The 14,073-nt window shown below is 40.1% G+C and overlaps 1 protein-coding gene across 1 annotated transcript in view; it reads left to right on the top strand.

The window, feature by feature from the left end:
• The first annotated feature begins 12,244 nt into the window (after positions 1-12,244).
• bard1 (BRCA1 associated RING domain 1) overlaps positions 12,245-14,073 on the top strand; it is a 66,108-nt gene continuing 64,279 nt past the window's right edge. Inside the window, exons 1-3 of the mRNA XM_072914408.1 lie at positions 12,245-12,291; positions 12,372-12,465; positions 12,812-12,868. Coding sequence (XP_072770509.1) covers positions 12,374-12,465; positions 12,812-12,868 — 149 coding nt within the window. The 5' untranslated portion in view covers positions 12,245-12,291; positions 12,372-12,373. The remainder of the gene's footprint in view (positions 12,292-12,371; positions 12,466-12,811; positions 12,869-14,073) is intronic.

Below are 14,073 nucleotides of genomic sequence, written 5' to 3'. Positions count from 1 at the left end.
CGCTTTTTCTTCTTCTACGCGGGCGGGTGGTTGCTTACAGTAGAAGAAGAAGCGCTTCCTGTTCTATGGGGGCGGGTGCTTACCTTGGCGGTTGCTTGCGTAGAAGAAGAAGCGCTTCCTGTTGCCATGGATGAAGTGCTGGCTGTCCAGAGTCGGGACCCGGGGTGGACCGCTCGCCTGTGCATCGGCTGGGAACATCTCTGCGCTGCTGACCCGTCTCTGCTCGGGATGGTGTCCTGCTGGCCCCACTATGGACTGGACTCTTACTATTATGTTGGATCCACTATGGACTGGACTCTCTCACTATAATGTTAGATCCACTATGGACTGGATTCTTACTATTATGTTGGATCCACTATGGACTGGACTCTCTCACTATAATGTTAGATCCACTATGGACTGGACTCTTACTATTATGTTGGATCCACTATGGACTGGACTCTCACTATTATGTTAGATCCACTATGGACTGGACTCTCACTATTATGTTAGATCCACTATGGACTGGACTCTCACACTATTATGTTAGATCCACTATGGACTGGACTCTCACACTATTATGTTGGATCCACTATGGACTGGACTCTCACAATATTATGTCAGACCCACTCGACATCCATTGCTTTCGGTCTCCCCTAGAGGGGGGGGGGGTTACCCACATATGCGGTCCTCTCCAAGGTTTCTCATAGTCATTCACATCGACGTCCCACTGGGGTGAGTTTTTCCTTGCCCGTATGTGGGCTTTGTACCGAGGATGTCGTTGTGGCTTGTGCAGCCCTTTGAGACACTTGTGATTTAGGGCTATATAAATAAAGATTGATTGATTGATTGATTGATTGACTGTTCTACCGGGAAAAAAGATGGCGGCTGTTTACCGTAGTTGCGAGATTGAAACTTTATGAAAATGAATCGTAATATTAATCCATATATAAAGCGCACCGGGTTATAAGGCGCACTGTCAGCTTTTGAGAAAATTTGTGGTTTTTAGGTTCGCCTTATAGTGCGGAAAATACGGTGTATATATATATATATATATATATATATATATATATATATATATATACAGGTAAAAGCCAGTAAATTAGAATATTTTGAAAAACTTGATTTATTTCAGTAATTGCATTCAAAAGGTGTAACTTGTACATTATATTTATTCATTGCACACAGACTGATGCATTCAAATGTTTATTTCATTTAATTTTGATGATTTGAAGTGGCAACAAATGAAAATCCAAAATTCCGTGTGTCACAAAATTAGAATATTACTTAAGGCTAATACAAAAAAGGGATTTTTAGAAATGTTGGCCAACTGAAAAGTATGAAAATGAAAAATATGAGCATGTACAATACTCAATACTTGGTTGGAGCTCCTTTTGCCTCAATTACTGCGTTAATGCGGCGTGGCATGGAGTCGATGAGTTTCTGGCACTGCTCAGGTGTTATGAGAGCCCAGGTTGCTCTGATAGTGGCCTTCAACTCTTCTGCGTTTTTGGGTCTGGCATTCTGCATCTTCCTTTTCACAATACCCCACAGATTTTCTATGAGGCTAAGGTCAGGGGAGTTGGCGGGCCAATTTAGAACAGAAATACCATGGTCCGTAAACCAGGCACGGGTAGATTTTGCGCTGTGTGCAGGCGCCAAGTCCTGTTGGAACTTGAAATCTCCATCTCCATAGAGCAGGTCAGCAGCAGGAAGCATGAAGTGCTCTAGAACTTGCTGGTAGACGGCTGCGTTGACCCTGGATCTCAGGAAACAGAGTGGACCGACACCAGCAGATGACATGGCACCCCAAACCATCACTGATGGTGGAAACTTTACACTAGACTTCAGGCACTGTGGATCTTGTGCCTCTCCTGCCTTCCTCCAGACTCTGGGACCTCGGTTTCCAAAGGAAATGCAAAATTTGCATGGTTGGGTGATGGTTTGGGGTGCCATGTCATCTGCTGGTGTCGGTCCACTCTGTTTCCTGAGATCCAGGGTCAACGCAGCCGTCTACCAGCAAGTTTTAGAGCACTTCATGCTTCCTGCTGCTGACCTGCTCTATGGAGATGGAGATTTCAAGTTCCAACAGGACTTGGCGCCTGCACACAGCGCAAAATCTACCCGTGCCTGGTTTACGGACCATGGTATTTCTGTTCTAAATTGGCCCGCCAACTCCCCTGACCTTAGCCCCATAGAAAATCTGTGGGGTATTGTGAAAAGGAAGATGCAGAATGCCAGACCCAAAAACGCAGAAGAGTTGAAGGCCACTATCAGAGCAACCTGGGCTCTCATAACACCTGAGCAGTGCCAGAAACTCATCGACTCCATGCCACGCCGCATTAACGCAGTAATTGAGGCAAAAGGAGCTCCAACCAAGTATTGAGTATTGTACATGCTCATATTTTTCATTTTCATACTTTTCAGTTGGCCAACATTTCTAAAAATCCCTTTTTTGTATTAGCCTTAAGTAATATTCTAATTTTGTGACACACGGAATTTTGGATTTTCATTTGTTGCCACTTCAAATCATCAAAATTAAATGAAATAAACATTTGAATGCATCAGTCTGTGTGCAATGAATAAATATAATGTACAAGTTACACCTTTTGAATGCAATTACTGAAATAAATCAAGTTTTTCAAAATATTCTAATTTACTGGCTTTTACCTGTATATGTGTGTGACTTATCGTCCGGTGCGGCTAATATATGGAAAACATTTTCCCTTCTAAAATGTAGTGGGTGTGGCTTAAACACCGGTGCGCGCTATAGACTGGACAATACGATAGTATTAGCGGGGAGTATATTGAAAATGATGTCATTGTTCTTCCAGGCCACTAGGGGTCATAGTTTCCATGTTTGTCAGCCAATCAGCAGCAACAGGAAGTGAGATGTGAAGAACTTCACTGCTTTGTGTCAGCAGTTATTTGTCCTTCCAACTTGTCCTCTCCTTTGCAGACCTTTGGAGTGGCAATAGAAGAACGTTGTATTTGTAGGTGAGTGTCAGAGAATGTATTTGTGATGAGTGAAGCATCTCTAATTTGAAGTGAATGATGTCACAGACTTTGTTACATAGTCTTTGTTTTGGTCACTGAAAGGCTTTGTGTTCTTTGTTCTAGGACATTTGGCTCTGACACAACACACGCGTGTTGTACAAACTGATCAGAAGAGCTAACCCTGTCCTAGGCTGCCCACTGCCCGACATCGAGGAGGACAATTGTCTGTTGCAGTATGAATGAAGTGTGCAAGACGTGTGTTATGATGGTGTTACTACTCTTATTCACCCTGTCACTACTTTCATTTTCTTACTTCATTTTGCTTTCATTCCACTTGTTCACTAAGCTTTTTGATCCTTTCTCTTATAATCTACTTATGTATCTACTAAGAGAGTGAATCTTTGGCAGCTTTACCACCCAATCAGTCCACTTAGAAGCCATTATTGATTCAAACTTATTATTTGGTCTAATATTCATAATCAAGTTTCTAAAAACAAAAACTTTTTTTTTTAACTGATTGTTTGAAATTGATCCGAAAGAGAATCGAGATGAATAAGAATCGTGATTTGGATTTTTTTGTGCAGCCCTTTAATTTATACATCTGAGTTGAAAGTAATGGTGACAATAGAGAAATAATAGTATTCTTTGTTGATATAAGTATAATAAACATGTCGATATATTTTCCTGAGGAGTTGAGGGGGTTTTGGTTTTGTGGAGACAACATCTTTAGTCTTTTTAATTGTCATTTATTGATGTTTTATGTTTGAAATGATAATAAATGATAAATGGGTTATACTTGTATACAGAGGTGGGTAGAGTAGCCAGAAATTGTACTCAAGTAAGAGTACTGTTACTTTAGAGATTTATTACTCAAGTAAAAGTAAGGAGTAGTCACCCAAATATTTACTTGAGTAAAAGTAACAAGTATGTTGTGAAAAAACTACTCAAGTACTGAGTAACTGATGAGTAACATACACACACATATCATATATATATATATATATATATATATATATATATATATATATATATATATACACACACACACACATATATACATATATATATATATACACACACACATATACATATATATATATATATATATGTATATATATATACATACATTGATATATACAGTATATATATATTTTTTTTTTGCCGTTTTTGTTTACATGTTAAAGGTGTTTTAATGAATATACATGCATGTTTAACACATATAGATTCCTTTCTTTCATGAAGACAAGAATATAAGTTGGTGTATTACCTGATTCTGATGACTTGCATTGATTGTAATCAGACAGTAGTGATGACAAACGTCCACGTTTCCAAATGGAGGAGAAAAAAAGTTCCTCCTTTCTGTCTAGTACCACATGAAAGTGGTTGGTTTTTGGCATCTTATTTGTCCAGCTTCCATATTCGTTTTTATACACTTTACAAGAAATACATTGGCGGCAAACTCCGTAGCTTGCTAGCTTGTTTGCGCAGGCTTTCGGAGACTCATATTTTGAAAGCGCAGGCGCGATGGAGCGGCACTTTTATTGTGAAGACAGGAACTGTGCAGTCAGTCTTTAGGCTTTTGACGGGTGTACGGTTGAAATAAAAAATTGTCTTTTTTCCTTCACACTTTTGATTGATTGATTGAAACTTTTATTAGTAGATTGCACAGTACAGTACATATTCCGTACAATTGACCACTAAATGGTAACACCCCAATAAGTTTTTCAACTTGTTTAAGTCAGGTCATGTGACCACCTGGCTCTGTTTGATTGGTCCAACGTCACCAGTGACTGCATCTGATTGGTGGAACGGAGTGAACATCACCAGTGACTGTATTTGTTGAAACGCAGGCACTATGAAGGTCTGTCTGACAGACCAAAACAAACAAAGCGTGCATTAACAGATCGATAAAAATTAGTAGCGAGCTGAATGTAGATAAAAGTAGCGGAGTAAAAGTAGCGTTTCTTCTCTATAAATATACTCAAGTAAAAGTAAAAGTATGTTGCATTAAAACTACTCTTAGAAGTACAATTTATCCCAAAAGTTACTCAAGTAGATGTAACGGAGTAAATGTAGCACGTTACTACCCACCTCTGCTTGTATAGCGCTTTTCTACCTTCAAGGTACTCAAAGCGCTTTGACACTATTTCCACATTCACACACACATTCACACACTGATGGCGGGAGCTGCCATGCAAGGCGCTAACCAGCAGCCATCAGGAGCAAGGGGTGAAGTGTCTTGCCCAAGGACACAACGGACGTGACTAGGATGGTAGAAGGTGGGGATTGAACCCCAGTAACCAGCAACCCTCCGATTGCTGGCACGGCCACTCTACCAACTTCGCCACGCCGTCCCAAATGACAAACTGTTGTCAGCGCTCGGACGCAGCAGAAATAGGATAAGATAACCTGATAAGGGACAAGCGGTAGGAAATGGATGGATGGATGGATTTATCCTCAAAAATGATGGTGTTGCAGTCCAGCTACAAAAAGTATTTGAAAAAGTTCAAAAGGCTTGAAAAACAAGTGGGAAACTTCAAAAAAACACGTAAAAAGACATCGAAGCTTCAGCGGAGCCATTTCTACATACAGCTACAGAAATAAAACACAAAATTAGAAAAGAAACATTTTAAACTTTTCAAAATCCATTTCTTTTGAGGGATGCCGTCAAGCTGAAGAAAGAGTCCTATCGGGCTCTTTTGGCTCATAGGACTCCGGAGGCAGCAGACAGGTACCGACACGCCAAGCGATGTGCGGCTTCAGCGGTCGCGGAGGCAAAAACTCAAACATGGGAGGAGTTCGGGGAAGCTATGGAAAACGACTTCCGGACGGCTTCGAAGCGATTCTGGACCACCATCCGCCGCCTCAGGAAGGGGAAGCAGTGCAGTGTCAACACCGTGTATGGTGAGGATGGTGTTCTGCTGACCTCGACTGCGGATGTTGTGGATCGGTGGAGGGAATACTTCGAAGACCTCCTCAATCCTACCAGCACGTCTTCCTATGAGGAAGCAGGGCCTGGGGAATCTGTGGTGGGCTCTTCTATTTCTGGGGCTGAGGTTGCTGAGGTAGTTAAAAAGCTCCTCGGTGGCAAGGCCCCGGGGGTGGATGAGATCCGCCCGGAGTTCCTTAAGGCTCTGGATGCTGTGGGGCTGTCTTGGTTGACAAGACTCTGCAACATCGCGTGGACATCGGGGGCGGTACCTCTGGATTGGCAGACCGGGGTGGTGGTTCCTCTCTTTAAGAAGGGGAACCGGAGGGTGTGTTCCAACTATCGTGGGATCACACTCCTCAGCCTTCCCGGTAAGGTCTATTCAGGTGTACTGGAGAGGAGGCTACGCCGGATAGTCGAACCTCGGATTCAGGTGGAACAGTGTGGTTTTCGTCCTGGTCGTGGAACTGTGGACCAGCTCTATACTCTCGGCAGGGTCCTTGAGGGTGCATGGGAGTTTGCTCAACCAGTCTACATGTGCTTTGTGGACTTGGAGAAGGCATTCGACCGTGTACCCCGGGAAGTCCTGTGGGGAGTGCTCAGAGAGTATGGGGTATTGGACTGTCTGATTGTGGCGGTCCGCTCTCTGTATGATCAGTGTCAGAGCTTGGTCCGCATTGCCGGCAGTAAGTCGGACCCGTTTCCAGTGAGGGTTGGACGCCGCCAGGGCTGCCCTTTGTCACCAATTCTGTTCATAACTTTTATGGACAGAATTTCTAGGCGCAGTCAGGGCGTTGAGGGTATCTGGTTTGGTGGCTGCAGGATTAGGTCTCTGCTTTTTGCAGATGATGTGGTCCTGATGGCTTCATCTGGCCAAGATCTTCAGCTCTCACTGGATCGGTTCGCAGCCGAGTGTGAAGCGACTGGGATGGGAATCAGCACCTCCAAATCCGAGTCCACGGTTCTCGCCCGGAAAAGGGTGGAGTGCCATCTCCGGGTTGGGGAGGAGATCTTGCCCCAAGTGGAGGAGTTCAAGTACCTCGGAGTCTTGTTCACGAGTGAGGGAAGAGTGGATCGTGAGATCGACAGGCGGATCGGTGCGGCGTCTTCAGTAATGCGGACACTGTATCGATCCGTTGTGGTGAAGAAAGAGCTGAGCCAGAAGGCAAAGCTCTCGATTTACTGGTCGATCTACGTTCCCATCCTCACCTATGGTCATGAGCTTTGGGTCATGACCGAAAGGACAAGATCACGGGTACAAGCGGCCGAAATGAGTTTTCTCCGCCGGGCGGCGGCTCTCTCCCTTAGAGATAGGGTGAGAAGCTCTGTCATCCGGGAGGAGCTCAAAGTAAAGCCGCTGCTCCTCCACATGGAGAGGAGCCAGATGAGGTGGTTCGGGCATCTGGTCAGGATGCCACCCGAACACCTCCCTAGGAGGTGTTTCGGGCACGGCCGACCGGTAGGAGGCCACGGGGAAGACCCAGGACACATTGGGAAGACTATGTCTCCCGGCTGGCCTGGGAACGCCTCGGGATCCCCCGGGAGGAGCTGGACGAAGTGGCTGGGGAGAGGGAAGTCTGGGCTTCCCTGCTTAGGCTGCTGCCCCCGCGACCCGACCTCGGATAAGCGGAAGAAGATGGATGGATGGCATTTCTTTTGAGGGTTTATTTAAATATGTTAATCCAATCTTTAAAAACGTTTTTCTAAAAAGTCCCCATTTTTCTCCTTTTAACTTTTATTGATGTTTAATAATGATTTTTACTAATCGCGATCTTCCTACGCTGAGATCCCTGGGTTATAATTCAAAAGACTATGTTCACTATTCTTTGAAAAAAGTCAAAAATATGATTTAAGTTTTGAAGTGTTCATTCATTTTTTTCCCCATGTATTTATTTATTTCAGGCATTGACATAAAAAACTACAAAGTTGACAACAAATAATAATATAAATTAATATAATGCAAAAGGTAATGTATAGTATGTAATGCATGATTGTCCAATTTTGCCTGAAAGGGAGTGGGAAGAAGATAACTTATTTAATCCCACCCCCAGTTCTCCCTTCAGTGTGATTTAAAAAGCGAAGGTTTGATTGAAACAATAATGAGTTTTTAGTGCATGTAATGTAAACATGAAGATGTGTTTCTGACATTTGAAGATATCATGCACACAATTTGAGTTTTTAGTGCTTGTTGTTGTGGTTGGAGAAGGAGTTGACGGCACAGAACCACAGGGGGAGCACTATAGCTCTATGTATTTTATGTATTTTATTATATATATAATAATCCACAATAATAATATAAATCAACTAAAGATTGGAGTGTGACCTAAATCCAAGAGTGTGTGGTGTTAGACTAGGTGTGAGAATTACTTCAGTGTTTTACCGTAGTGTTGAATCGAGAGGAGGAACAAGGCCAGAAGAAATTCCGTGAAACAAGCGGGAGGTTTGTGGGGCTGAGAGAGACGTCAAAAGGTCCGTGTGCAAAGCGGGGGTCGAGGATCGAGGGAGGCAGTCCAAAGTCCAAAGGGTAAGTCGAGGCGCACAGCTCGATCATGGAAGCATACGATAACAGATGATTACGTTCTGGCGACGGATAGCAGGTTGAACAGGCTGTTGAAGGCAGGACCTCTCATTAGCGCCAGGAGCGTAGATAGCCAGTGAATGATTGCAGCTGCCGGCTGCTGCAGGGCAGACAGGCGCACTCCTGGAGGCGCAACCAGCAGAGCGCAAAGAGGAGGGTGCATTGGAATACACCTTGGCCGTGACACATGTCATGGAAACATGAAGATGTGTGCATGACATTTGGAGATGTCATGCACACAAAAAGACATCTTAAATATTCCTTTAGAATAAATGTACCCATTAAGGTTGCTTGGATCAAAGTAAGAATGTCCAAAATAGGAAAAAAGGTTGGTTCCACCGGATGGCGTCAAATACCTCACAACATAGACGTCATAAAGTCATCAAAGGTCACCTTCAAGGACTTAACTGATGTTTAGGAATGAGAGGTAAAAGAAGAAGTAAAATATGATCAATTTTTATTGTCTGTATATTTTGTACCACTTTCACTTTTACATCTCATTGTGGTGCGTTCAAAGACTCTTGATTAAAGTTGGAAACTGAGGCATCACAATATTTAAAAATGAGATTAAACTCAAATATAATCTAATCCCAATAATAATAATTATGATGCTTTAGATAACCTATCAGCTCATTTTAGCACAACTTGACACATTTAGCACCACATTTACGTGAATAACCACATTTATATACATTTTTGTTTCGTATTCTGACCACTTTTTCATTAGGATTTGTTTGTCTTTTTTCAAACCAAATATTTAGATGGTTTATTTTAGTATGTTCTAGATATTTTAATCCCATCTTTTTAAAAATGTATTTTGCTAAAAAGTCCATGTAAGTTTATTTGTGTAACACTTTCTAGTTGCTGCTTCCGTGTCCTCTCCACTCTGTAGCACTTTGACATTCCAGAAACATAATTATTATAATTATTATAATTATTATAATTATTAATATTATTATTATTATTATTCAAATAAATAAGTGTGTTTTAAAAAGCTGCTTTCAAGCAAATCTATGCATTCATTGTGTGTGCATGTATTTTAATCCTAGCCGGTGTGTGACAAGAGACTGTGTGATCACATGTTTCAAACTCAAGGCCCGGTGGCCAAATCTGCCCTGCCACATTATTTAAAGTGGCCCGCCACGTCTTTTTGACGTGGACCACTAAATAATTTTATGTGGCCCGCCACAGCATTTCATGTGATCCGCCGTTACATTTTATTGTAGCCTGCCATATCATTTTATTTGGTTTGCAAAAACATTTTAAAGTGGCCTGCTGCATAATTTTAATGTGCCACACTATAATTTAAATACACTAATCATTCTATGTGGGCCGCCACATAATTTTATGTGGTCCACAATAACATGTTATCATTGTATTTGGTTTGCAATAACATTTTAAGGTGGCCTGCCACATAATTTTAATGTGCCACACTAAATAATTCTATGTGGCCTGCCACATAATTTTATGTGGACTGCAAAAACATTTTATGGTGGCCTGCTGCATAATTTTAATGTGCCACACTATAATTTAAATGTGCTACACTAATCATTCTATGTGGGCCGCCACATAATTTTATGTGGTCCACAATAAAATACTATCATTGTATTTGGCTAGCAATAACATTTTATGGTGGCCTGCCACACAATTTTAATGTGCCACACTAAATAATTCTATGTGGCCCGCCACATAATTTTATATGGACTGCCACATCATTTTAATTTGCCCCGTCAAATCGTTCTTTGTGGCCTGCCACATCATTTATGTGGTCCATGATAACATTTTATGGTGGCCCGCCATATCATGTTAATGTGCCCCGCCAAATAATTTCATGTGGTCCACCATATCATTTTAATGTGCAACACTAAATAATTTCATGTGGCCCGCCACATAATTGTATGTAGTTTGCGATAACATTTTATTGTGGCACGCCACGTCATTTTAATGTGCGCCGCCAAATCCTTCTATGTGGCCTGCCACATCATTTATGTGGTCCGCAATATTTTATTGTGGCCAGTCATATTATTTTAATGTGCCACACTAAATCATTTCATGTGGTCCACCATGACATTTTATAGTGACCTGCCACAACATTTATGTGGTCCGCCATATTATTTTAATGTACCACACTAAATAATTTCATGTGATCCACCATGACATTTTATATTGACCCGCCACATCATTTATGTGGTCCGCCATATTATTTTAATGTGCCACACTAAATAATTTCATGTGGTCCACCATGACATTTTATAGTGGCCTGCCACATCATTTATGTGGTCCGCCATATCATTTTAATGTGCCACACTAAATAATTTCATGTGGCCCGCCACATAATTGTATGTAGTTTGCGATAACATTTTATCGTGGCACGCCACGTCATTTTAATGTGCGCCGCCAAATCCTTCTATGTGGCCTGCCACATCATTTATGTGGTCCGCAATATTTTATCGTGGCCAGTCATATTATTTTAATGTGCCACGCTAAATCATTTGATGTGGTCCACCATGACATTTTATAGTGACCTGCCACATCATTTATGTGGTCCGCCATATTATTTTAATGTGCCACACTAAATATTTTCATGTGGTCCACCATGACATTTTATATTGGCCTGCCACATCATTTATGTGGTCCGCCATATTATTTTAATGTGCCACACTAAATAATTTCAAGTGGTCCACCATGACATTTTATCATGCCCTGCCACATCACTTATGTGGTCTGCGATAACATTTTATAGTGGCCAGACATATTATTTTAATGTGCCATGCTAAATAATTTCATGTGGTCCGCCACATTATTTATGTGGTCTGCGATAAAATTTTATAGTGGCCCACTATGTTATTTTAATATGCAACACTAAATAATTTCAAGTGGTCCACCATGACATTTTATATTGGCCCGCCACATCACTTATGTGGTCCGCGATAACATTTATAGTGGCCAGCAATATTATTTTAATGTGCCATGCTAAATAATTTCAAGTGGTCCGCCACATCATTTATGTGTTCTGGTGATAAAATTTTATTGTGGCCCACTATGTTATTTTAATGTGCCACACTAAATCATTTCAAGTGGTCCACCATGACATTTTATATTGGCCCGCCACATCACTTATGTGGTCCGCGATAACATTTATAGTGGCCAGGCCAGCAATATTATTTTAATGTGCCATGCTAAATAATTTCAAGTGGTCCGCCACATCATTTATGTGTTCTGGTGATAACATTTTATTGTGGCCCACTATGTTATTTTAATGTGCCACACTAAATAATTTCAAGTGGTCCACATTGACATTTTATATTGGCCCGCCACATCACTTATGTGGTCCGCGATAACATTTTATAGTGGCTTGCCATATTATTTTAATGTGCTACGCTAAATCGTTCTATGTGGCACATCTCATAATTTTGACTCGGCCCGCCACATCATTTATGTGGCACATCTGATCATTTGTAAAATGAGGTGGCGGGCCATCATCATCATCATCATCATCATGTGGCCTGCACGAGGCAGGAAATAAAGAAATAAAAACACTTTCTGGCTAAATGTATTAGTTCTTTCAATGTTGACATAAAAATGCAAGTAGATAAGTTTTAATTTACAATGTCATGTTATCTCCGTGTCTAAAAAGTGTACTCATATTATAACACCTTTTTAGAACTTTATTTCGGAGTTCCAGTCCCGTGGGAGAAAATCCGGAAGCAGGTCATCTAACGTAGCGGTAGTGACGTCACCTGGCGGGAGCTGCGAGCAAACAGGAAGTTGTGACGTCACCTGGCGGGAGTTTGCGAGCCAACAGGAAGTGAGTCGCTGCCGCTTTGTCTGTGTTGCCGACTGAACGAAGCACAAAGTCTACAAAGTTGACACACAAATGTTTGACAGACATGGACACGCGTGTTGTGGAGCACAATAATGCCTGGGAGAAGACCAAGGAGGCAGTTGGCAACTTTCGACGACTGCTTCTTTGTTCAAAATGGTAAGTTGATGACATGTTGTGTTGTGTAACTAAACTAGTTACTCTTAAATCATGTTGTAAAGCAGCGTTACACTTAAATCATGTTGTAAAGCATTGTTACACTTAAATCATGTTGAGTTGTGTAACTAACTACAGTTAGTAAGTCAAATAGTCAGGCTGCATTGTATGGTGACACTTGGTGATGGTTATCAAGTCATGACGTGTGCACATTTGTGACCACGTCAAGTCCGTCCGTTAAAAGTGACGCAATGTGTGATGATTTTGTGACGCCACTTTAAAGATAGCAGTTGGAAAGACAAGAATGAAAACAACATAATGACCACTTTTTATTTTTATTTCGATCCAGCTCGCACTTGCTGAAGGAACCTGTTTGTCTCGGAACTTGTGAGCATGTCCTGTGCAGGTAATACACTATTATCATATGTTGTACAGGTAATATGCTATATTATAATATGTTGTACAGGTAATGTACTATATTATAATATGTTGTGCAGGTAATATGCTATATTATAATATGTTGTGCAGGTAATGTACTATTATGATATGCTGTGCAGGTGATACACTATTATTAACATTCATAATAACATGTAATATATACATGATGTAAGTATATATGTCATGTAGTAACATTCATAATAACATGTAATGTAAGTATATATGTAGTATCTAGTAACATTCACAATAACATGTAATATATACATGATGTAAGTATATTTGTCATGTAGTAACATTCATAATAACATGTAATATTTACATGATGTAAGTATACATGTCATGTAGTAACATTCATAATAACATGTAACATATACATGATGTAAGTATATATGTAATGTAACATTCATAATAACATGTAATATATACATGATGTAAGTATATATGTCATGTAGTAACATTCATAATAACGTAAGTATATATGTCATGTAGTAACATTCATAATAACATGTAATATATACATGATGTAAGTATATTTGTCATGTAGTAACATTCATAATAACATGTAATATATACATGATGTAAGTATATTTGTCATGTAGTAACATTCATAATAACATGTAATATATAGATGATGTAAGTATATATGTCATGTAGTAACATTCATAATAACATGTAATATATACATGATGTAAGTATATATGTCATGTAGTAACATTCACAATAACATGTAATATTTACATGATGTAAGTATACATGTCATGTAGTAACATTCGTAATAACATGTAACATATACATGATGTAAGTATATATGTAATGTAACATTCATAATAACATGTAATATATACATGATGTAAGTATATATGTCATGTAGTAACATTCATAATAACATGTAATATATACATTATGTAAGTATATATGTCATGTAGTAACATTCATAATAACATGTAAAATATAGATGATGTAAGTATATATGTCATGTAGTAACATTCATAATAACATGTAATATATACATGATGTAAGTGTATATGTCATGTAGTAACATTCACAATAACATGTAATATTTACATGATGTAAGTATATATGTCATGTAGTAACATTCATAATAACATGTAACATACATGATGTAAGTATATATGTAATGTAACATTCATAATAACGTAATATATACATGAT

Source organism: Nerophis lumbriciformis, linkage group LG13 (genome assembly GCF_033978685.3).
Source record: "Nerophis lumbriciformis linkage group LG13, RoL_Nlum_v2.1, whole genome shotgun sequence".
Classification (NCBI taxonomy): Eukaryota; Metazoa; Chordata; class Actinopteri; order Syngnathiformes; family Syngnathidae; genus Nerophis; species Nerophis lumbriciformis.
Note: the sequence above shows the minus strand (reverse complement) of the source record. Positions and strands in the feature narration are given on the sequence as shown.